This window comes from Lonchura striata, chromosome 20, assembly GCF_046129695.1.
Source record: "Lonchura striata isolate bLonStr1 chromosome 20, bLonStr1.mat, whole genome shotgun sequence".
NCBI classification, from domain to species: domain Eukaryota; kingdom Metazoa; phylum Chordata; class Aves; order Passeriformes; family Estrildidae; genus Lonchura; species Lonchura striata.
Genome location: NC_134622.1, coordinates 7,547,181 through 7,572,058, shown reverse-complemented (window position 1 = coordinate 7,572,058; position 24,878 = coordinate 7,547,181). Strand labels below are relative to the sequence as shown.

Below are 24,878 nucleotides of genomic sequence, written 5' to 3'. Positions count from 1 at the left end.
AGTTTTTCCTGTGCTCTGCAGCCTTTCTTAATCCTTGAGTCAGTAGCAAATAGCAGGAATCTGTTGTGGAGAAAGGGAGCATTTACTTCCAGAGCAGGAAAGAGGTATATCTCCCTGAAAGCAAGTGTGACAGTCTGAATATTTAGGAAGTGCTGTCTGTTGGAATATAAATTATGTGAGAAGGATGTACCCATTTTGTTTTTTTAAACCACTCAGGAAGTTCTTTTGGACTTGTGAAAATGCAAATGTATCTGGGGATATAACATGGCTTTGTTACAGGGGTATGAAAGAAGTGAGTGCAAGCAAAAAGCATCTTGCCACGTCAGGTTACTGGCTAGACTTGTGATTTTTGTGACACAGATTGTCAGAGCTGGCTTTTCTTTCTTATAGTAATCGATTTGTGCTGTCTCCAGCTCCACTGCTCGCTAGATGTCTGCCCAGCTTCCTCGAAGGAACACTGCAGTATCCAGTAACTCTGTAAGCTGAGTAAAAATAGTGTTGTAGCTTCCCTTTAATAAAGGGGTTGACACATACCAGTTGTAATGCAACCACATACCTTTTTAGGGTATGGAGTAAATGCTTCCTGTAGCCAAAAATGAAGGGGGGGGGGAAAGAAAAAAAAAAAAAAGGTTGTATAAATCATTCTTCCTGTTGGTGTAGCAGATCTTGAGCACAAAAGGCAAAGAGCATCTCAGCCAGCTGGGGGGAATCGAGTGCCTGAACCCAACTCTAGCCCATTTCTGCTGACGTCTGCTCTGCATGATCACTGGAAGCAAACTAGATGGAGCTGGAGATTACCGACTTTGAACCCTGCAGAAAGCACTGGCCTGAGGATACAATTTAGCAGGCTGAAAACCCCATGCTGAATTTCTGGCAAGCACTAGTGATTGGTGTGAAACACCTGCCTGTACAGCCTCTGACTTTGGGCACGGCATCATGTGAACTTCCCAGTGATCTCTGTCTAGAATAGCAACAGGAGCAAGATATGAAGGTGATCTGGAAAAGGCAGAAAAGAATGTATGCCCTGCTCTAAGGATTTTTTGTTGGGTTTTTTTTTTTGGTGGATATTTCTGTCTCTGCTCATTTTTCTCTCTTCCCCAGCGTTCTTGGGAAAGCCTAGTCCACATGTAGATGTCAGAATTACACTTCACTTGTGCCTGTGTGAAGACAAAATCATGCTTTTGCTTTTATGGGTCTGCCCTTCATCCTCTTCTGATGTGCTGCTTTCCTTTTTTCCACCTTATTGCTGCTGTCCTTTCACCCCTGTCTCCTTTGAACACATTCAGTATGGCCAGGGCTGAATGTGTTCACTTCTCAGAAACCTCTCAGACCTGTGTTTTGATTATTTTTTTTCCCACCAGAGATGTCTCTTCATTTATTGTTCTTTAAAGACAGAATTGGATGAAGTGATTCTCACCAGGGCTGTGTTGTTCCTCAGCCTCCTTTCTTTTCCCTGATGCTGCCCTATGTGTCATCCTGCTTTGAGAAGATGACTTCTAATCTGTTAAGAAGATGGTGCTATAAAGACCTGAACACTTAATAATGAACCTGGACATTGAATTCAGGCTATTGTTGCTATTGTCTGCAGCACAGGCATGAGTGATGCCTGGGAAAGAAACTGGAGTCAGGATGTGCAAAATGTCTGAATTTCTGTGTCTGACCCACATTTTTCAAAGTCAACAATTCTTCCATCAACTTCCATAGTTTCTGATTATAAATACAGAGCTGGATTCAAATATCAGAGTTCATAACCAGTCAAACTAATAAAAAAATAAGAATCAAAAACCCTCACTGCAGTTCTGGTGGTACTATACACTCTTTAATGCATATTTATTTTTATATATGTATGTGTTTACCTATATGTGGAAGTTTGGTATCTTAAACACAATACTTCCTTTAATTTTTTGTCAGCTGGACATTAATGAGGGTAATAACTAACAGGTTGTCTAGGGAATGGTCTCTGTGGGCCAGGTTCTTTCTATAAATAGAAGTAACTAATTACATCAGGTGATCACATGTTTACATGCAGCTTATCCAGTTTATTGGACCCTCCTGCTCATCAGGTTGGAGGCAAAAGAGTTCTGCTTTGTGCCTTGGTGGATACTTCTTTGCTTCTCCATGAACTTGAGGATTGCCTGTGCATGAGGGAATAGGGAGGAAGCAGGACCCCAGTGAAGGCAGGAAGGGAGCTGAGGTAAGGTAGATAAACACCTGCTTCCATGATGTCCTCTTCCCAGGATGGGATTAGCAGGAGTGGTTTGATGGATTCAAGTAAATTAGTTCACTGGCATTGAAATTCACACATTACTCACAAAACTTATGATACACTCATTAAATGGTACCTGGTTCTTAGGAGCACAGTGGTGCTGCTGCCAGAGCCTTGGACTGCTGGCCAAGCCCTTGAAATGTTGAACACTGGCAGGTCTAGATAGCAAAAATAAGCACACAGTGAAGGAAATTTTGGGATCTGGCATACCCAGCAAAGCTGCTGCTTAAACCTCGAAGAGCTCAAGTCTTCCTCCACTCTTGTAGCATCATGTAGATAATGTAGTGTACCTTTATTTTTTCACTGGATACATCTTATTCCTTGCTGTCTGCCCATATAATGGTATTTCAATGCTGCTTCTGTTTTCTGTCTGTTGCTGAACCCTTATTTCCAGCTTTGGCCATGCTGTTGGAAAGATGTGCGCTAAGAACATGCAGCATTCCAGATGAATCTGAAGTTTGGTGGTCTCTGCATTGGTACTTGAGAAGTATTTGGCTTTTTCAGGAATATTATTGTTGTACAGCTGAGTGTCACAATTTATCCATGTTAATGAACAGAACTTGGAGACTTCACTGAATAATTTGAGGAATAAGAGTGGAGGAGAGGAGGGTGCTGATAGCTTTCCTAATAACCACCTCTGAGGTAACTGAAATCTGACTTGTGTCTTCAGAAGCTTTGTGTTGATGCAAGAGTAAAAGAGGAAGGTAAAGGAGTTGCAGTGGGGAGGAACTCGCCGCGGGCTGCAGCTGTTGGCTTGTTTGGTGTGGTTTTATTCTGTCTAAGGTAGAGGCTCAGGGCTCCAGGTGTCCTCCTCCAGCCGGGTTTAGGAGCAGCTGTGAGCAGAAGTATGTAACTTGGGCACAGTAAAAATGTTCCAAAAAGCTGAATTTGTAAATGATGCAACTTTCCCTGTTTCTCAATGGGGCTCTTGTAATGCCCTGACAGTGAGGTTGGTTTCCTGGTTTGTTTTAGCTGCCATTGAGGCCCTGCTGTAGGAAGCCAGGGAGCCTTGTTCTTTATGAAGCTGGTAGAACAGCTGTAGCTCTATCCATCACAGGGATAAATAGGAGTCCCATAGAAGAGTTGAAAGCCTTCTTCCCTTATCTGGCAAACATATCTAACATCCTTCATTATCATCCTGTCACTGAGTCTTGGTCAGTTAATCAAGTTTCCTGAGAAGGAAAAAATGTGTTTGCCTACATTTTTTCCTGGTGTTACTATTTTTCCTCTGCACAGAAAAAAAAATATTTAAGTCCAATTGTTGAAAACAACTGACATGAAAGAGAAGTTATTGAAGAAAGCTTCACCAGGGACTGGTTTGTTTTCCTGCCACCATTATCTCAGCTGGTAGCTGGCTGTATCCTGGTGGGTCCAAAAGTAGTGTCAACGTGCCTTTGACGCAAGATGGGCAGGAATGCAGTGTGTAAATAACCTCAGGTCTGCTTATAACTGGTTCCTTTGAGAGCTACGGCCCAGTTTGTATTGGAGAAGGTGCCATTCCTTGGAGCACTTGTTTACCTATTTATTGAGGTCAGCAAAGTGAGGAGTAATTACAGGATTTAGACTTGACAACAGGCTTCTGATGTATGAGAGCTTCAGAGTGTGAAATTGAAAAGCTAAGTGGCTTCATGCTATTGTTTGCTTGATAAAAACTCCTAATATGCTCTTGAAGATTTTTTTTTTTTTTGTCATAGCCATTTAAGTTTTATTTAAGGGTTAGAGCATTGTGTTTTGGCCATGGCCAAGCAATGCTTGACAATGCATCTGATAGGAATTTCAGGAGATAGTTAACTTTCTGAGAAAAAGCCATGAGACAGATATTATATGGCAAGTGACTTCATAGTCAGTGTAGTGGTTTTTAACTAGGCATTGATAAACATCTCCTTCAATTTTCAGAGGCTTTGTATGAGTTAGCCTTCCAGTTGTTTTTAAGTCAGCCTGTGTTTTTCAGGGGTGTCTTTGTTATAAATGCAGAAACACATTCTGCTGAGCAGGTTTGATTTGGGTCACACCAAACCCCCCAGGTAAGCAGCAAGAGGCCACCACTCTTGTCTGTGATGACAGGAGGGGAAACTTTCTGAATTGAAGGGTTAGTGAAAATGTACTGAAAAGTGCAACTGACTGGTGTGTGGTTGAAAGGAGATGTGTTGTAACCGAAGATAAAGTGGGAGCTGTACAATTCCAGGTCCTGTTGGCAGCAAACACTGGCGGCTGGAGCTGTGCATGCTAATGAGCCCATGAAAGATAGGGAGAAAAGGGCCGTGGTGCTCCTGCCAAAGTGCTAATTCTTACCTTGCTTATGAAGATCAAGTATCTTGCTCAGATTTAAAAATCAGTTTCTTTTATGCTTACAGTAAAAGGTTGAAGAATGTGGTCATACCTAGTCAATTAAAACAGCATTCTTTAGCGCTTCCCTGGCTTTCTGCTGAGACCCAGGCAGTGCTCCCTGCTTGCTGTGAGGCCAGCAGTGCAGGAGCAGCCTTCATCAGTCTTTGTTAGCATGGTGAGCTGCGTTGATGAACAGTTCATTAACCAGGAGAGGCAGAATCAGTCTTTTAATACACTTGCTATCGCAGCTAGGCCCTGATAGTGAGCAGAAAACCTCAGGAGGCTTGTCTGAGCACTAAAACCTTTCTGCTGCTCTGAAACGAATCTTTCCCCCTCCTTCCACAGGCCTTTGGGTAGCAGCATTCATTAAAATGCTTCTTTAATAATATGGTGTATGTAGGATTTCATGGTTCAAACCCAGCAAATGGGACAATAACATACACACTCGCAGAAGAAACCTGTTCTGACTCTTCCAGGCGTCTCTCAAGGTTCACCTTGGTATTAATTGTTTCATTGTAAAATGTGTAAGATTGAGGTAACAGTTAAAACAAATAACCGGAGGCATCTGGCAGCGTGTGGATCCCTGGCACGCCGCACGTCGGAATGGGGCAGACGTGTTCCCAGCAGTTCAGGCATGCTCGTCGGGAGCTTCAGAGGGTGAAATTTCACTAGGAGCAAATCAAAGTCTGTGGTTTTTTTGCCCTGGGGTGTTGGGAGGGGAGAGGGGAATGGGCCACATGAATCCATACTTGCTGTAGATGGAGAATCTAAGAGCTCGTTTTCTAGCAGGAGTAAAACCTGAGCTATTGCAGGATGCATGTTAGGATTCAGCATGGATTTATGCTGCAGCAAGCACACGGGGATCATTTGTTACTCTCCTCCTTCCACCCCCTCCTCACTGCTTCTGTTAGCAAAAGATTAGTTTGGGGCAGGGAGTTACTGCTTCATCCAAGCATTTGAGGTGAAGCAGCCAGTAGTGGAGGCTTTGGTGCTCTCATCTAGAGCCTGATCTCTTGTTCATCCAAGCCCTCCAGGAAATGAGAAACATAAGCTGCAGGTATGTCAGTGCATATATGCAGAGCGCTGCGTTTCTGGAGCGCCTGGAACACGGAGGCCTCTGAAACCCTGCACTCCTCCTCAAAATGGCTGCCAGATGTGTTGGCTCTACTGAATTCCCCAGAGCCTGACACCAGAAATGCTGAGGTTATTACCAGCTTGGTTCTTGCTGTGCTCTTCCTTCAGTCTTGCAGGCACAGTGTTGCAAGAGGGAGTGTGACCCCGGATGGCTGCAGTACCTGCAGAGGCAGTTGCTGGCACACAGGCGAGCTCGGGGCAAGGCTCGCAGGGACTCTGTTTAAACAAAGGAAGTGTGTTTGTTTTCACAGTCCAGGCTCCCAAGCCTGGGCTGGGATCCTGTGCCATTTCCCTGTGCTAGGAGCAAGATTCTCGAGGAAGACAGCCTCTCCCTTTGCTGCAAAGCACAGCTCTTCCTGGCCAGCAAATACGTATCTTATCCTCCCTGGCTTGTCAGGGCTGGAGACTGGAAAGCTTAACTTGGATTTGGTTTGGTATTTGTAGGTGCAATAAACAGTATAGAGACTCCTGCCATGAACCAACATCTAGCTTCCCATGCTTGTGTGGCTTTCTTGGGCCAGTCTTATAAGCTGCTGTACTTCTTGATCCCCTTGTAACCCAGTCAGCCCCAGTGGATCCTTGAAATATGTTTCCCAGTCAGTAGGAAATGGAGCTTCCAGAGCCTGTGGTAGTGCATCTGTGTGTTCAACACAAGAGAGCAGACTTGCTAAGAGCTGCCTCTAGCAAAAGTCAGGAGAACTTTTAAAAGTATTATCTTAAGCCACACTGCATGGTAAATGGCTGGTTTTTGCCAGCAGGTACATTTTCCCTGCCACAGTCAGCAGTTTGCTCAAATAACAAATCTTAATGATAAAGAGGTGTTGGAAAGTACTTGAGTTAGTAGTAGGATCTGTAAGGAAAGTGTGTATCATCTAACATATGCTGCTCTGCCTTTTACTGAGGAAAAGTGTTTCTCAAAATAGTCTTCCTTACTCTAATTTGCTTTGGTTTATTTCTAGCATCAAAATGAGAATGTCATTTCACTGTGATACAGCTTTTATAGTAAGTGCAGATCCCTGTGAGTAGGATGTATCCTGCGCTTCGTAGCCAAGGCAAGCTGGATATGGTGACATTTTTAAGAGTATTTGGGTTGTCTTAAGATAGAAAGTGGTTTCTACCATTAAGTAAGTGTGCCCAGGGATGGAGTACATGGGAGGTGGTGGGTAGACCTCCTGGCAGCTTGTTCAGCTGGACTCACTGCAAATCCAAGGGATGGAAATGACTGGATGTATGACTGACTGTGCTTGCTTGCTTCATGGAAATCTCTATGGTCTCACATGGAGTAATCAAGTTATTTAAGGAGGTGTGGTGTTTGGGTGGGGGGAGGCATGTGTGTGGCACACCAGTGAATCTTCTATTTATCTTTGCTGTTCGAGTCTGAGGGTGCTCTGAAACCGTGGAGCTGAGATGGTGTCATGGAAGACTGGCTTCTTGGCGGTGTCTGGCTAAGTGGATGTATGGGAGAGTGAATCCAGGGAGCTTCACCATAAATTAAAGGAAGTGCCTGGGAGTGGAACTGCAGAGCTGCCCTGACTCTGGCTGTGTACGTGAGAAGAGTTCCAGAAATGACAGTAAATAACAGTAAGGCTTTGCTTTGTGTTTCTCTTGTAGCAACCCTCCACTCAGCGAGGAGATGCTGCCTCCGGGGGAGTGGATGTGCCACCGCTGCACCGTGCGCCGCAAGGTAAAGCCTCTCAGAACAGACACAATCCCTGCCCTTCCAAATGGCCATTTGAAACCTGAATCCTGTGGTTTATACCTGCCTCTCCCTTCGTGTGTACTCAGACAACCAGAGCTGCTTCTTTGTGCTCACGTTTGCAAAGGGTTTTGTTAGGAAAGGGCTTAAAGAAACTGAAGGAGTCTTGGTGAGACCCTCACGATATTTTAACATCACCACTAAGAAATAAAACTGAAGGGCCTGATACCTTCTTGTCAATCTGTGCCTTTTAAACTGTTTTCCTTCCCCTTTCTGGAAAGGAGGGAGAGCTGAGGCACAGAGGAGATGGGAATGGCTCCTGTGCTTGAGGAGGTGAGCTGTCTACAGACAGAATGGGAGTCACATTAATACAGCTTTGCCATCAGGGCTCTGATTCTACTTAATATGTGTTTTTTAGAAGAGTGACTTCACAGCAGTTGTACATCAGCAGAGGGTGAAATCACAGTGAGTTATGATTTCCTGAGCTGTTGAACAGGATAGGAAGGAGGTGATTGGGCAATATTGTAACTTGTCTTTTTTTTTTTTTTTGCCTTGATGCTCTTTCTCCAGGAAGCTGTCTTGCACAATGTAAACATCTTATTGCTGTGACCACATAGGGCTGCTTAGCAGAGGGTTTAGAAACTGCACCAAGCTATCTAGCAACTGTTCCCTTGAAGTGACACCCAAAACAGATTGGAAGAAAACTGTGTGCTCAGCCTTTTGTTCCTGAAGTGATTGCCTTGTTAGGTTTCCAGGGTACTGTTCAGCCATCTGCCAACAATAGAAATGAAGGTCACAAATCGAAAAACAAATAATAAAATAAAAAGAGAAAGAAAATGAGAAAATCCCCAACTTTTCTATATTAAAAATTGCCTGAAAACACTTTGCTCCCTTTGCAGACCATGTTAGTGATGGAGTATATTGGTTCCTCCATATGGGTGGTGCTTTAAGCACTGAAACCGTGCACAGTTGCCCACCCCATGCCATGCAGCATCTCCTTATATTGAAAAATGGATCTTGTGGTGTTGGCAATCTATAGTTTCCTTTGCTGCACCTTGTTCGAGATTCCTGTCATCAGGAGATAGCAGAGTGTTGTTTGTATGTTGTGCTTGTATTCTCAAGCTGACCTTCTCAACCCCTGATGGGTTTGTATGCAGTGCCAGGGTTAGTAAAGTGCATCAACAGTGAACAGTTTGCTGTGAAGTTTTTCAGTGTTGGTAGCAAAGTAAACAGTTGTGTGATTTGTCACATGTTTAGGACTAGATGCTGTGAAATGTTGCCCTGATCTGGACTCAAGTATAGCTACCCTGAAAGGAGAGACATATGGTAATGTTCTTCCCCATGCTTGGTTCTCTTCAGCTGTTCTGTCACCTGTACCTTAGGTGCCATCAGACTGTTCTTGATCGAGGCTCTAATGACTTCAAGGGGGAAGTTGTAGTGCGTGGCTCAAGCGTTTTCAGATGCTGTTTGTCTTCAATCACATATTTGTCAAGGTTGATGTGCTTTGTTTGTGGCCTCCATGATAAGCCTGCCTATTCATGTCGTGCAGAAGCGAGAACAGAAGAAAGAGCTGGGGCAGGTAAATGGATTGGTGGACAAATCTGGGAAAAGGACCACCTCCCCCACCAGTGACGCAGACCTGTTGGACAGGTCTAGCAGCAGCATCAGGGCTAATGCGCATGCCAGGATCTTGGAAAGGAGAGCGAGCCGGCCTGGCACTCCCACATCCAATGCCAGCACCGAGACCCCCAACTCAGAGCAGAATGATGTCGATGAGGACATAATTGACGTGGATGATGACTCTGCCATTGCAGAAATGGACTGTGGGCAGCCCCAGCTGAAGCGACCCTTTGAGCTTCTTATTGCTGCTGCCATGGAAAGGAACCCAACGCAGTTCCAGCTGCCGAATGAACTGACCTGCACCACAGCACTTCCAGGTGAGCGGGGCCTCGTCTGCTGTTAGTGAAGATGTCTGCAGTTGCATCCTGCTGCCATCTTTCCTCTTTTCCCTCCTGACTCTTTGACAGTTGTGGCTGCAGTGGTGCATGCTGGTGAAAACAGAGGTACCTCTGGCTGTCCTCCAGCTGCCTAGCAGCAGATGCCTTTCAAATCTGTGGGGACTCTGCAACTACACACCATGTCCATGAGGACTTGTGATAGATGCTTGTTGTTCTCACCTTGGTCTAGATCATCAATATGAAAAAATCAGTTGTCAAAATACTTGATTTTTGATTTATGATGCAATAATAGTAACAAAGTAGTGACTAAATGTGTAGGGTGTCACTGAAATTACTAAGTGTGAAATATATCTGCCTTTAAAGACAGTCTCTGTCACTTAAGGCTAGATTTAGTGGTTGATGGAGGTTCCTTAAGCAGCAGTCTTTGACTTTTCTGAGATGATTATATGTATCTACCAGAAGGCAAACCTCTGCTATGTGGATAACACAAAGCTTTTTAAAATTTCCTTTTCAGGTACTAGTAAGAGGAGGAGAAAGGAAGAAACCACAGGAAAGAATGTCAAGAAAGCACAACACGAGTTAGACCACAATGGTTTGGTTCCCTTGCCAGTGAAGGTCTGCTTCACATGCAACAGGTACTTGTTCAAGTTCTTGCTGAAAAAAGTAGATTACCTGTTTCCTTTTCCATTCTCCTTCATTACTTACAATCCTCTAAACAAATGGGAGAATATTCATCTTTGCTAAATAACAGGTGTTTAACCACAGCAAGTGTAGGTCCAGCTGTACATTCTGAAATGTAGCCTGAAGATTGACAAGATTGAGCCATCTTGTCTTCAATGTTTTTCTGCAAAGAAATACTCTAAAGTGATGGTGGCTTAGTAAATGGTGATGTTTGTTTATGGTTTGTGAAGGAAGTGTGTGAGGAGGTGACCTTTAGGAAATAGAAATCTACTGAGAGATTTATAAGCCCAAGGCAAATAGGAATATTGTGCTGAAATTGTAAATCTGAAAACCAGTACAAAATACGGATGGGTTTTGTAACACTGCATTAAAAAATGCATAGATCAACCCCAATTCAAAATGTCAGTGAAAATGAAACCTTTATTTCAGAAACTCAGTCAGAGTGAATTTCTTGATGTGGAATGGGGATTCAGGTGGACTTTTGTGGAGAACAACTGATGACTTTGTCAAGAGCAAAGGCTTTTTTAAAGCCTGGGGATTGAGATGTAGTTGATTTTCTGGAGTTTGAGACTTGTTCCGAGAACACCTTGTTGATGTACACGTCTCAGCGACACTCATGATTCCTCTAAGGAAACTTGTAATTACTTAAATCTGAGATTTCCTTTTGATCTCTGAATTTTGCTTCAAATAAAGGTTTTCCCTCGAGTGGATCTTAAAGAAGGTCTATACAGATCAAGTTACAAATCAGAAATCCTGCTTTTTGGTGCAAACAACAGTGTAGAGGAAAAACTGAAGTGGTCAGCCAAGCTTGCCTGAATGTTCTACTTATACTCTCTACAGGGAATAAGACTTGGTTTTCTCTTCTCAGGAGTTGCAGAGTGGCACCTCTAATCCAGTGTGATTATTGCCCACTCCTGTTCCACATGGATTGTCTGGAGCCACCGCTTACTGCCATGCCTCTGGGTAGATGGATGTGCCCAAATCACATAGAACACGTGGTGGTAAGCAGGACTGACTATGATTGCAGTATGGTAACCGGATGCTGGAGTGGAACCTGGCAGGTCTATTAAAGGACAAGGCACAACAAATGTAAAACAGCTTCTGAGCTCTTATTGCTCCCTGTAACGCTTGTAAAGCTCCTGCTGCAAGCAACACACTCTCCAAAGGAATATGATGCTGCTCTCTGCAATAAGATATAAAGATGGGGGAACTCCTTCCTGTAACTGAAGCTGACAGCTCAGATTGTGGCTCACTGACAGCTTGTCTAGTTTTTGACTGGACTCTTTAAGATCTAGATGAGCTTCCAGAACTGGGATACAAAGCAGCACAGTGCTACAAATAGGGGAAGTAATTCTTTGCATGCTTAACCCAAAAAAGTTTCATTCCAAGAGGGAGTTTTCATTTTTGGAAAAGCAATGTACTTGAGACTTAAATACTCAGGAAACAGGGGGCTGAAACAAAGAGTTTTTTCCCCACACAAACTGCTTCTGAGAGCATTGATACTGCTTAGTCGGCCTCTAAATGCTTTTGTATTCATCTCCAGCAATGTGCCCTTTAACAGAAATTGTTAGTGCTGCAGGAAACAAATAGTCTAAAGCTGAGCTGATGCTGTACTGCCAGTGCTCCGAGGCATTATGAAAGTCTTAGGGTACCTTAGAGTGACCTGCAGATCCCTAACTCCTGTGGCATTATCTGATCACCCAGCTGAACCAGAAGAATTTGACCCTGAGTAATCGGTGCCGAGTATTTGACCGGTTCCAGGACACCATCTCCCAGCATGTTGTCAAAGTGGATTTCTTAAACCGAATCCATAAGAAACACCCTCCGAATCGCAGAGTTCTTCAGTCAGTGAAGAGGAAAGGTCTGAAGGTATGTGTAACAAATAGTGGTGGGTGAAGACCCCTGTGTATGGGGTTTAGTTTGGAAGGGAAACCAGTGTACTCCTTGGGGCAGGAGGAAGAAGACAGTCTGAATAATTGTGTGGGTGAGAGATCTGAGAGTCAACACTCGCTACCTGTAGGATTTAAGAAGATCTCTTTCCTTCAACTATAAGGCTCAATTATTGTAAATAAGCACTTAAATCTAGCACAAGCATAGAATGTACAACACAAAACTTCCTGAAGGTGGCCCTACAGTCAGATTTGAGGCTCTGTTTGTTGCCAGGATGCCTGAAAACTGCCATACAGTTTTTTTCTTGACTTCTCTTATGCTGTAGCCACCATGTTGTACCAAAGTCATGTCTGAACTAAGGGAATAAAACCTATTAATTTCAGCATGGCTACATCAATTTAAAGTACTCAGTCCTTGATACTTCTAATGTATCTGCAGGATTCCTTTGGGTGAGAAAACATCAAATGCAAAGTTTAGTGCTGATCAGGCACTTGGTTTAACTAGTCATTCTTGAGTAATTGTTCTCATGTGTGATCTTCTTTCTCCACAATGTAGGTTCCTGATGCTATAAAGTCCCAATACCGGCTTCCACCCCCGTTACTCGCGCCTGCAGCAATTAGAGATGGCGAGCTGATCTGTAACGGGATCCCTGAGGAACCCTTGCAGAAGCACCTTTTGAACACTGAGCACTTAGCCAGCCAGACAGAACAACAGGAGGTAAATTAAGTCAAATGCTTGGACTCTGTGTGTGTAGTTGCTTTGGTACAAAGATCCCCTTCCACTTCAGTCATGATGGAGCAGTTGTCTAGGAAACCAATCTCAAGCTCGTGTGTGAAGGTGATAGCTTGTCTTGTCTCTGACGCCCTTGTGCATTAAAACTTCACTTTGACTTTCCAGGTGAGATGTAAAATTCCTCATTTGACACTTCAGGGAAGTGGTGCTATAGTCCTCTGGCCTTAAGAATGGAGTCGAGGGCCTTCTGTCTAGAAGTCATCTTTATTTCGTGACTGAGGGGAAATACTTTGCACTTTGATTATGTAAGGCTGCTCTCTGACACGTTTATTTATAAGTTAACGTCCCATTTCTGGGTCATTTTTTATTGCGGATGGAATTGGACATGTAAATCAAGGTCAAATGAGTGTTTAAAACTTGTATGAAACTTCTGGCCAGATTCCACAGTGTAAGGGCATGTTAAGTTGCAGTCAGTGGAGAAATCAAGTCCTTCCTTTAGTGCAGACAAGTTTATTTTATGTGGCAGGTGCATATCCACCATGGAGCTTAAAACTTAGAATAAATCTTTTGCTCTTCCTCCACTTTATGTAAAAGTTTTTTACTCCCAGCTTTCTACTCCCTATATCTGAGGTAGAGCAGCATTTCTTTCCAACATGCTGTAGAGTAAGTTGGAGGGTTGTGTTTGGCTAGAAGCCCAAATTAGTGAAAAGTGTGTTTGTAACCTGAAGAGTTGCAGCATTTAACAAGAGACGAGAAGGAGTTTGGAGGTGAGGAAATGCTGCCTTCTCCCTCCTTAAATCTCTGCCCCTCTCTGTCCTACCTCCAGCGTAGAGATAAATAGTACATAATTTTGGTTGCACTTCCATACCTCTGCACAAAATTTTCTCTTAATTGTAGATGAACTCCAGAGCAGATGCTGTAGTTCCACACTGCATCTGAGCAGTCAGCATCTGGATTTCCTCGAGCTGGGTGAATGATGGAGCAACTGTAGAGGTTTGGAGCACTGCTGCCTCCAGAGCTAACCTGCACTTTTTTCTCCCTTCCAGTGGCTCTGTAGTGTTGTTGCGCTCCAGTGCAGCATATTGAAACATTTATCTGCTAAGCAGATGACTTCGCTTTGGGACTCTGAACAAACAGAGAAGGCTGATATTAAGCCTGTTATTGTGGCAGATGGCTCACTCGCCAACCCTTACCAGGCAGCTGACAAGGCACCCACACCTTCCCTCTATTCCATGTCATCCTGCACCTCAGGGATTACCACCCAGAATTCCTTGAGCTCCTCGCAATCCCAGCAGACTTTGTCACAGGAAGATGTTAACTGCAGCTCTTGTATAGATAAATCCAAGAAGGCGTCTTCTTGCGGGACTTCGAACGGGCCGACAGCCTCTGACATTAAAGTGAACGGGCCTCATTTCTACGGCGTTTCATCCGAATCCTCAGCACAGTTGACTGACTCCCAGAGGCTCACGGGCTCTGGGAACACAATACCTGTTTTGTCTCATCGGCAAACGTGGCCTCGGCCCCTCACGCCCCCAGCGAGTTGCGGACTTCTGAATCACACCATTGGAACCATTGTCAAAACAGAGAACGTAGCAGGACCCGTTTCTTGTGCACAAAGGGGATCTGCGCCGGTCACGAGTTTGCCTACGTCCATATCGAGCTCCTGTGGCAGCCTGGAGACCACCAGCACTTTGCAAAGGAAGAATGTGCAGACGCAGATCGGGCCGCCGCTGACGGCAGAGCTGCGGGCCGGGGGCTCCCCGCTCAGTGCCACCCGGGCTCTCACCCCTCCCCAGGCTGCAGGAGATGGCATCTCAGCTGTTGGGTCCACAAACAGATTCTGTTCACCAGCACCACCTTCAGGTACGTGCTGAGCCACTGACCTTGGCCCTGGGGCTGAGAAAAGCTCAGGCTAAACCTCATTCAAAATCTCAAGGCTGTAGCAGTGTATCCTTGTTTGACTGGGAATTGGGCTTTCTGTGGAGAGCCGGCTGAAGTTTCTCAGGTCTCCTCTGTCTTAGGTCTCTTTATGGGAGCCATGGAATGTATTTTTGCTGGCTGTCTCTATTTGAGGGGGGATTTCTGTCCTGACAAGCAGGATAGTAGGTCAGTTGAATTCTTGAAAGCAACAGTAGCTTTATATCACTTGGCTGCTGTCTCGTTGTTTCAACAGCTGCTGCTTTAAAACCCCAGCGCTGCTGTAAAACCACTGGTTTGTTTCAAATGGCCATTTGGATTGCAAGGTAGTCAGTCCTTCTCACAAGAGCAGCTCTCTGGGATCTAATCCAGAGTAACTGTTCAGGCAGTGGTTGTGTCCCCTACTACAGGTGTTGTTGGAGTCTTCATGTGCACAGCCTTGGTGTTGGAGAAATGTGGGCATGAGAAGCTGTAGTCTGCTTAGGATCTGTTGGTCTGACACAGGGTAGTTATGGACTTGGATATGCCAGGGATCCTGAGTTGTACCCAAAAAACTTGCTAAATAATAGCAAGGTATACAAGAGAGTGTATATACCCATTTTTAGTGTAGAAACATAAAGTCAGAGATGTTGATGGATGCTGGAGTAACTGCCCACAGCTCAAATTTTGCTAGAATAAATGTTCATATATGGCATTCTCTTCCTTTTCCCTCTCCCCACAGCAGCTCAAGACTCAAACCAGCAAACCCTTTGTGCAGGTTGGGTGGGAGCAGTCACTGAAAAGCACGTGACATATCTGTATGTCACTTCCCATGCAGTTCCAACCTGCTCAGTGTCAGGCTTGTGTGGAGTGGCTCAGGTCTGGTGGTTGTAAAGCAACAGAGCAACATATTTTTATAATCCTTTCTAATATTTCTCAATGAGTAACTTCTAAGCTTTGCCTCGCCTTTGGAAGCAGTCCTCAGGGTATTTGGCCTCCTTCTGAATAAACTTGGTTACTCTGAGGCTGCTGATTTGACCATGCCCTGCTTAGAAATGCAAGGCTGGGAGAAGTTCTGGTGGAGGAAATGCGACTGTATTATAGAAAACTTCGTGCTTGTGGTTTGAAGAGCGCTTCAAACGCTACATAATTTTGCAGTTACTTAAGATGTTAAATAATTGCATCTGGTGCAAAGCTTGTGTTCTACAAAATCATTACTTGCTGTACTGTCTCTCGGGAAAGGTGTAAACATTTAAATTTTCCATCTAACACGATGGATTATATATTTATAACAAAAATTGTGGTGCAGAAATTTTGCTGCTGAGTACAAAAATGCAAATTGCTCATGACTTTTTGCCATAAATTTCAGTAGTTATAAGCAAACCAGCTCAAGAAGATCTGGTATTGACAACACATTACAGGGCTTTTGTTTCCTGGCATTTGCCATTGCCTCTTTCAGTTGCATGGTCACTTCCAAGGCAGGAGGATTTTATTTTGTAAATAATAGAATCTGCTTATGACTGTCATATTCCTTCTGGACAGTGATGTGCACCCCAGACTTTATAACGGTGTAGAAAAAAAAACAGGGCAGTTGTGCTTTTTATTCGTGTTAAAACATAGACAATCTTCTTGGCAAATGTCTCTTATGTTTAATAAATTCTTCAAGCTCCTGGGGAGTTGGTGCTCATCTTTCCAGTGTCACCACAGGGAGTAGGAGATTAAATGTATAGGTCAAAAATTCCTCCAGCAGCTGGAGACGAGGCAGAAGTCACATTTGGCTCTGTGTTGGAGGCACACAGAAGCCTTTCTATGAGCAGAAGAAAGCTCCTGGCCTCTAGTTCAGGCCTTTTTCAAAGTATGACTATGAGCAAAATGAGTCATTTTGGAGTAGCTTGGCAGCCAAGGGCAGGCTGAGGGCTGGGTGCATGTCTGGTGAACGTCACAGTGACATCTCTCCATCACCTCTCTCTGTAGATGGTAAGGTCAGTCCCAGCACCTTATCCATAGGAAGCGCTTTAACTCTACCCTCATCACTCACTTCAAACTCTGCAGCTATGTTGGACTTCACTGGTTCCCTGAAAGCGTTCATGGACGGGGGTGAGTATTTAATTCATCACCAGTCTCTGTTAGCCATGTGTGTTTGCTTCCCTAAAGCATTCCATCCCTGCTTAGGGGAAAGTTCCAGAGATAAAGAAGGGTTGTAGTCAGGTGAGGGAGGGGCTGGGTGTACATTACCTTAAATATGTCACATGCTTCCCTGCTCCTAGTGTTGCCAAGGCAGCAAGGCCAATGAAAGTGTTTCTGCCTGAAGCTTTTCTGGGGAAGAATCACAACTGGGCTGCTTTCCAGGTGGAATTCACATGCAGAAACCTGCAGCCCTGCCATGTTGTGGTGCTAGCTGCAATCCAGAGCTGCTCCTGGCAGATGTGAAGTCCAGCAGCAATAGATCATGTAGTAGAGCAGTCACCTGAGTGGTGATGCTCCAGTGGGTCTGTTAGTTTTATAATTTCTGCTTCTGTCAGTCTCCTAGACTGGCCTGGTTTTTATTTCCTTTTGTTGCATTTGGCAAGAGATGGCAAATGTTAGCAGAGTGCCTGTTAGCAGATTACTGAGCCTGCAGGAGCTTCAAAGGGGGTTACAGGTCTCTGTGATGCAGGGCTGGACTTTCTAACCAGGTAGCAGAGCTTCAGAGGAAGGACCCAATATGCTGTCCAAAGGAGTGCAATGGCCATCTCTACTGACCTGCTGATTCTGGGCCAAAACAGCAGATTTTCAGCTTTTATCAACCCTAGTTCCCTCAAACCTCTGTTTGCTGCCTCAGCTGGAGCTCTCCAGCTGTGGCTGGCACTGTCCTCACACTCTGTTCACAGGAAGTGATGTGAAATAATAGCTCACCTATGTGTAGGAGTCTTGATATTGCAGAATTGGTCAAGTCTTTGCTGTTTAAGAAAACAGCAGGTTTGAAAGTGGGACAGCTAAATCCGCTGCAGCTCAGATTGCATTCTTTCCCTGAATAACTTACTAATTGCTTTTTGTTTATTAACAGAGATTGAGATAAATATGCTGGATGAGCAGCTGATCAAGTTTCTGGCCTTGCAGAGAATACATCAGCTCTTTCCTCCCAAAGCTCAGTCTCTAGTGAGCAGTGTCAATTCCCATCAGCAATCTCCTGTGGGAAACCACATTGAAGGTAAGAGCAGCCCTAGAATAGCTGGGTTATGTTGAGCCATAGATTTGCTACTGCCTATTCTTTGAAGGAGATTTCCCTCTTCTTCTGGTATCTGATGCTGCCTTTCACTTTTCTTTCTTCTCATCCCCTGCTCTGGATATCCACTGACCAGAAACTCCATCAGGATCCTCTACTTAATTATTTACAAATTTGAGCAATGTGAATACTTATAGTACCTTCATACTTCCTACTGGAAATGTGTAGTGAAGTTGTGTTTTATTCATCTTAGAATTAGCAGTAGATGAGAAGGTTCATCTCAGGTGCTTGGTGGCTTTTCTTTGCACTTTTACCTTTGAGATGGGCAAGAGAAATCTGTGAATTCCTGCTCTGTCTTTCTGGAGGAGTTGGTTGTGATAAAAGCACAAAAACAGGAGAAACTGGAGCACAGAATATATGTGTGACATTGTCATTGCGTGTTCAGAATGTCAGTATCAAGCTGAAACCACTACAAATGCCAGTAATGGAAAACAACTGGAGTTTCTGTTGGAAATCTCCAGATTCCTGAGTTTGGCTTTGTTTATTACCACTGGTATCACCTAAAGCTGCAGGGTGAACGTGTTCCTCTGCATGCCCCAGTCAGTTTAATCTGCTTTCAAACACTAACTGGAGAGCCTTGCTGTGGAAGCAGTTCTCTGCTCCCCCTCTGCCAGGCCTGGGGGTAAATATCCCAGATAAGATCTTTGGAAGTCAGTCAGTAATCTTTTTCTGAAGCTCTGTGCTTGCCTGCTTTAGCATCACAGCATTCCCCAAATGCTTTGTCAGTCTTCTTGTGATGGCTGCTGCAGGACACAGCAGCAGGCTGTGGTATGAGCTGCCTTCCTGGTCTGGAATTCTTCAGCAGTCTGCCTTTCTCAAGGCAGAATGATTCTGTCTTAACCCATCACCCTTTTTGGGCAGGAATGATGCATCCAACTGGCTGCTTAGCATTGCTGATGAAATGTTAGATCCAAAGCCCTTAGTGAGCCCCGCAGAGCCAGGCAGCTGAAAGGATTCATGCAGGGCAGCCAGGCAGAGGTGGAACTTGTGATGCCACTTGGTGTGGCCACTATTACTGATGTAGGTACCTCTGCAGTCTTTCATAATCCTCATGTTCTGTTCTTTGATTTCACCCTCTTGCGGTAACGCCATCCTGCAGATAAGATATCAGGAGAGGCTTAAACTCTATGTATAAGGGGTTTTCCTCCAAAAGACAGTGCTGAAATCGTGGCTAGGCCAGTGTAGCCCAATGGAGTTCAATATCTGTTCCACAGAAGATTTTCTGTCCAGTTAACATGGAGTGTGTGATTTGAACTTGGAACTGCTCTGGAGGCTCAGCCTTGGACCAGCCATTGTCAAGTGTGCCATAGGGACTGACCTGAGGGTAAAAGAGTCCACTCAGTTAATCATCCTGTCTTGGGAGCTGGGTTTGTCCCTGCCAAGCCCCATTCAGCCCAGGTGTTTTTCCTGCAGCTTCACTAGAAATGAAATCACTGCTGTGAAGCTGGTGAATTCACCAGCACCAATTCTTTTTAAGTGACACTTAGAGAAAAAAGACTGAGCTCTCCGATTACCCAGAGTAGAAGAGATTAGGAAAGAAGCCAGGGGTAGAAGGCTTGTGTGTTCCTCAGCGTGGCTCCATTGTGCACACTCAGTGTTAATGCTCCCCATTTGCATGGCTTGTGTGGGTTATGAGAAAGCAATTTTCTCTGACTGGCAAAAAGAGGATTAATGCACAGACATTCCTAGAGGGTTGGGAACTGGTGCTTAGGCCAAAGCTGACTGCATCCTCCTCAGGTTCTGTGCTTTCTGAGCTAGGGACACTGGGGTCAAGCAGCTTTCCCAGCTGATAACATTGTTCAAGTAATTTCTTTTTATCTTGCAGCGCAAAGAAAGGAAGTGCAAGCCCGGGCAGTGTTCTATCCTCTGATGGGCTTGGGGGGTGCAGTCAATATGTGCTATCGAACCCTCTACATTGGGACAGGTGAGTTGCTTTTTCCTGCCCCAACCTTTCAGAATCAGGATGGTTCTCCCTGAACCCTCCCTAAGGTCTTTGCCAAGTGGGTGTCAAAGGAAACAGACTCACTGTGGCCACTTGCACTGGGATTCTGCACTACCAAGAAGTGTGGAAATCCCCCATCTGCACGAATCCGTGTGGGGGGCAGCTCTGTCACCTGGTGTCATAACTAGAACAGGTGTCTTGGAGTTTTAATGCCTGACTGATGGAGAGGAAAGTTATGGTTTGCTTGCAGGTTTTGTTTCTTGTTGCTTAGATTCTTCTGGTGCTCTGGGTAGACCCAGGAGCAGTGCAATGCTCTTCAACCTTTGTGGAACTGTTGGCTCCCTTCCCCCACTGAAACTTTGTTGGTGGCTTATCGAAGCATTATTCATGCAGTCCTGGGAGCAGGACAAAAGCAGTTGCTCCCCTGTTGTTTTGCTAATTGAAGTTTAATTCTGTCTGTTGTTCTCTGGTGCCTGACAGTTTGGATTTTTTTCCCCAATACAAACTGAGCCTGTTTTGTCCTCCCCCATGACAGGAGCTGATATGGATGTGTGCCTTACAAGCTATGGTCACTGTAACTATGTGTCTGGCAAACATGCCTGCATATTCTATGATGAGGTGAGTGCCTGAGTGATTTTTTTTTTTTCATTATTATTATTATTTTTAATTTTTGGTGTGCATGGCAATGGGAGTTGGAGATGCAGGCAGCAGGTTGTCTTTGTGTGGTGCTCCTTTTGTGGACTACAAAGTAAGAGCTGTTTTTCACTCCAGTGGAGGCTGTGTCAGCATTTTCTGTCAAACCCTTTTCTGAAACACAGAGCTCTGCCAGCACGATTCCCTGACTGCCTGTGGGCAAGGACTAGCCACAAGTCAGCGCTGTCACTGCTGGTGTCTAGGGAAAGAAAAGGACATAGATGTGGTCTGATACTTTTTGATCCAAATGTGTTGTTAATAAAAGCTAAACTTTGTGTCAACATGGAACCTCAGCTGGAACAAACCAAGGAACTACTCTGAGTCCCTTGTTTTCAAGGGTGATGGGGGAGCAAAGCATTCATAGCATCTGCAGTTCTCTATAAATTATGTATTTAGCTAAAACTTCAGTTAAGCTCACAGCATAAACAGAAACCTACAGTTTCTACTTAGCTACAGCCCAGAGATTAGTTTGTTCTTGAAGTAAACAGACCAGCAGGCCTGCTAGTAACAGCACTGCTGGAGATGTCTCTTAGCATGGAAACAGTCTTTGAAGCAAGATCGAGTCTTTTATATCACCATTTGTCAACCAGTTCCAGAGCAGGATCCAGGATTAACCCACAGCCAGCTTTGGCCGTTCCTCCAGTGCCCTGCAAGCTACCAGACACACTCAGTAATGGGATTCTGACCATAAATTTGTGTGGAAGCATCTCTTCACAGTGGTCAGTCATAAATCAGGCTCCAGGCACTGACCTTTGGCCCTCCTATGGCTGTAGTCACTCTGGAGAGGGAGAATTCCCCTTCCTGGAGCTCTCTCTGCAGGTTCTCCTGCTGCAGTCTAGCAGGTTACTTCAAAACCTACTCCCATGTGCACATGGAGTTTTTGTAACTTGATTAAAGCCTTGTAGTGCCTGAGGGACGAGGTCTTGAGCTCTCAGATGATTTCTGTGAGCTAACCTGAAATCTTCTCTGCTCTGTCAACATCCTGCACAAAGCTCAGCTGAGCGTGACGCCGCTTGTGTAACGCTGCATGTCACGGTAATGTCTGCTGGCATTTCAGCCTGCACAGGGCCTGTGAATCCCAGACTGCCTCTGTCCTGAGGCTGCTGCAGCACATGGCATCCCTCTTGCCATCTTGTGCTTGTTTTCCAAAGCTCATCTCTTCCTGCTAGGCACAGGTCTCGAGCCAAGCTTGCATCAGGTGGGCCTGTAAAATGCTCGCTTTTGCGAGCATCAGCTTGAATATCCTGTTCCCAAAAGATGTGTTGGTTCAAGTGCAGTAGGTAAAACCTACTTTGCTTTGGCCCACCTCTGCCAGAAAGCAGCTTCTGCTGGTTGTTCTGTGAGCTGTGGGATCAGGTTGGTGGTCTCTGAAGCTGGAAGATATTTACCACCTATTATTTGACTACTGCTGGCAACAAGGAAAAGGGGTTGTCTTTCAGTGCTCCAAAGAGGTGTGTATGGGCAGAAGCACTTCTGACTGACAGAGGGTGGGGTTAGATTGGATATTAGGAAGAAATGTTTCCCTGTGAGGCTGGTGAGGCCCTGGGACAAGCTGCACAGAGAAGCTGTGGCTGCCCCAATCCAAGGCCAGGTTGGATGGGGCTTGGAGCAACCTGGTGTAGTGGAAGGTGTCCCTACCCATGGCACAGGGCTGAAACAAGATGGTCTTTAAGGTTCCTTCCAACCCAAACTATTCTATAACTTCCTCTCTTGATTCCCTCCTCTTCCCTTTCTTTTCAGAATACGAAGCATTACGAGCTGTTGAACTACAGTGAGCATGGGACGACTGTGGACAATGTCCTGTATTCATGTGACTTCTCGGAGAAGTTGACACCCACTCCTCCCAGCAGTATTGTTGCCAAAGTGCAGAGTGTGATAAGTGAGTGTTGTACCACCACCATAGGGAGTTAATTGAGAGGGGGCAGGAGCAGGTGGAAACCAATTCCTTGTTGATGCCCCTTGTTCTGCACAGGCTGGTCCACCCCTTGCTCAAAGGGGAGCCTTGCCACAGCCCTCAGTTGGGGTTACACAAGACCTTCCTCCACAGCCTGGGGAGCTCTGTGCTCTGACCTAAACCCTACTCCAGCCTCCAGTGCAGGAATTACCAAGCTCCAGTCCCAGTGAGCAGCCAGTTTGGAGCAGGCCTGAGGCATTTCCCTGTGCATGTCCTCCCTTCCCAGGCTGTGAGATGGTCTGGGCTGTGCTGCAGGCATTCTGTCCCTGCGTGGCTCACTCCTGCTCTCCACCTGATCAGCTTCCTCTTCTTGGGCTGCCAAAATAGATATGTAAATGCCTCAACTTCTCCAGGGCTGTGAGGAGATTCCCATTTCCCTTTGATCAGCTGCTCACTGCAGACTGAAATCCCTCATGGCTGGAGAATCTTACCCATGAGGCACCTCAGCAGTAACCCCTGTTGATAAAAACAAGCTGCTACTGACCTGCCCAAACCTTACCATTTTTTTTTTTTATTCTTTTCCAGAACGACATAAAAGCAGAAAACAGGAAGAGGAGGCGCATGAAGAAGCTGCTGTGATGAATTCACAGGCACAAGGGCAGCATCGAAAACCCTGTAACTGCAAAGCCAGCAGCTCCAGTTTGATCGGGGGCAGCGGGGCTGGCTGGGAGGGCACGGCCCTGCTCCACCACGGCAGTTACATCAAGCTGGGCTGCCTGCAGTTTGTTTTCAGCATCACCGAATTTGCGACCAAACAGCCCAAGGGGGACACTGCCTTAGTACAAGATATGGACTTGGAGGAGAAGCTTTCTCTGAAACCCCACCAGGTGCCCGTGCTGCGGTCCAACTCAGTTCCCTAGGAATTTTTAGGAAGAGAGCTTTTTGGAGTAAGGAAAACGCCCTCAGACTCTTTACAATGCAAAAATGTACAAACCGAGGTGGGATTTTTCTGTGTCGGCCCAGAGACTGTTCACACGCCGTTTGCATGAAATAAAGAACGTTTAACTTTTTTTAATTTTTCTTTTTTGCTCAAGTTTTAGGGGCATTTGCACATATATTTGTACTATACATTTCATTTTAAAAGGAAAACTGCAGTGAGAGCAGGACGTGTCAGAGCGAGGGGTGACCGCTGTCTGACTCGAGGACTCTCTCTGACAGATAGTTCCCATGCAGTTGTAAAATAATCAGAAACTTGTTCTATTTTGTGCCAGTGACAATAGTTTTATATTAAAAGAGAAATACAGTTTTCATACAGCAAATCTATACAATATCATTGTTTTATTTAATGTAAAGAAGCGCTCTTCTTCCCGCAGTTATTTTTCCCATCCCTCCCTGCTATGGTTGCACTACAAGTAGCTACTGTGTATTATGGGAAGTGAGAAACGAGTTCTTTTCCTGGTGTCCATCCTATTTTTTATTTCAGATAAGGAAAAGTGTTGGATTCTGTGTAAATACATCAGTGATGGCATTTTTCAATGTTTTAAAGCTGTGTACAGTGCTACATGTGGTATGACGTTCCTCAAATTGTCTATTGTAGCAGATCCTTTGTCGTAACCTGTCTGTCTCTTTTGTTTCTCTGCCACCTCCCCGCAGCAGAACAGCTAGTTCCACTGTACATAGTAATTGTAACGTTTTAGACTTTACAGAAACTTTCCTGTATTCTGTATATAAAAAAAAAATACTTCACATTCTGTTTTCTTGATTGTCTGTCTTCACTCGTGTCACCACAACCTGGAGCTTCCCCCAGAGTGTCTGACTGCAGAGGAGCCTGAGCTGGGAGACAAGGCTGGGGTGGGATGGAAGGACCCTGGTGTCCTGCCTGGGATGTGGGAGCATGCTGGTGGGAAGAGGGTGAGGCCTGGAAGGTGATGGAATCATGGAATTGGTTGAGGTAGGAGGGACTCTTGAAGGTCCAACCCCTGCAACGTGCTAGGACATCTTCAACTCATTGTGGCCCAACCTCACCTCAAATGTTTCCAGTTCTGGGCCCCTCAAGACAGGAGCGACAGTCTGAAAGTGTCCTGGAAGATCAGGGACTGGCACAGCTCATTTATGAGGGAAAGCTGAGGCCTGGGTAGCCTGTGGAAGAGCAGACTGAGGAGATCTTATTCGCAAATACATCCATGTGCAGGAGGGGTGTCAGCAGATGGGATAGAGCCAGGGGTGCTGAGCAATACAAGGAGAGGCAAGGGCAGAAATAGGAGCAAGAGAACTTACACCTGAGCATGAGGAAGACCTTTACCATGCACTGGAACAGGCTGCCCCAAAAGGTGGCAGATTGCCTATCCCTGGGGATATTCAGCTGTCTAGGCATAGTTCTCAGTGCTCTAGAGGACGCTGCTTGAGTGGGGGGGGCTGGACTAGATGACCTCCGATGGTCCCTTCCCACCGGATATTCCCGATATTCCGTGATCTCCCACCCCTCGGGGCGTTGATCGGGGGG

The 24,878-nt window shown here is 45.3% G+C and overlaps 1 protein-coding gene across 1 annotated transcript in view; it reads left to right on the top strand.

The window, feature by feature from the left end:
- The window catches only part of PHF12 (PHD finger protein 12), a 31,130-nt gene extending 7,007 nt beyond the window's left edge, over window positions 1–24,123 (top strand). Inside the window, exons 3-15 of the mRNA XM_021550860.2 lie at window positions 7,340–7,412; window positions 8,974–9,361; window positions 9,897–10,017; window positions 10,932–11,064; window positions 11,768–11,932; window positions 12,509–12,670; window positions 13,732–14,548; window positions 16,556–16,678; window positions 17,628–17,771; window positions 19,672–19,770; window positions 20,324–20,406; window positions 22,222–22,360; window positions 22,961–24,123. Of these exons, the coding sequence (XP_021406535.2) occupies window positions 7,340–7,412; window positions 8,974–9,361; window positions 9,897–10,017; window positions 10,932–11,064; window positions 11,768–11,932; window positions 12,509–12,670; window positions 13,732–14,548; window positions 16,556–16,678; window positions 17,628–17,771; window positions 19,672–19,770; window positions 20,324–20,406; window positions 22,222–22,360; window positions 22,961–23,295 (2,782 nt within the window). The 3' untranslated portion in view covers window positions 23,296–24,123. The remainder of the gene's footprint in view (window positions 1–7,339; window positions 7,413–8,973; window positions 9,362–9,896; window positions 10,018–10,931; window positions 11,065–11,767; window positions 11,933–12,508; window positions 12,671–13,731; window positions 14,549–16,555; window positions 16,679–17,627; window positions 17,772–19,671; window positions 19,771–20,323; window positions 20,407–22,221; window positions 22,361–22,960) is intronic.
- The last annotated feature ends 755 nt before the right edge of the window (window positions 24,124–24,878 follow it).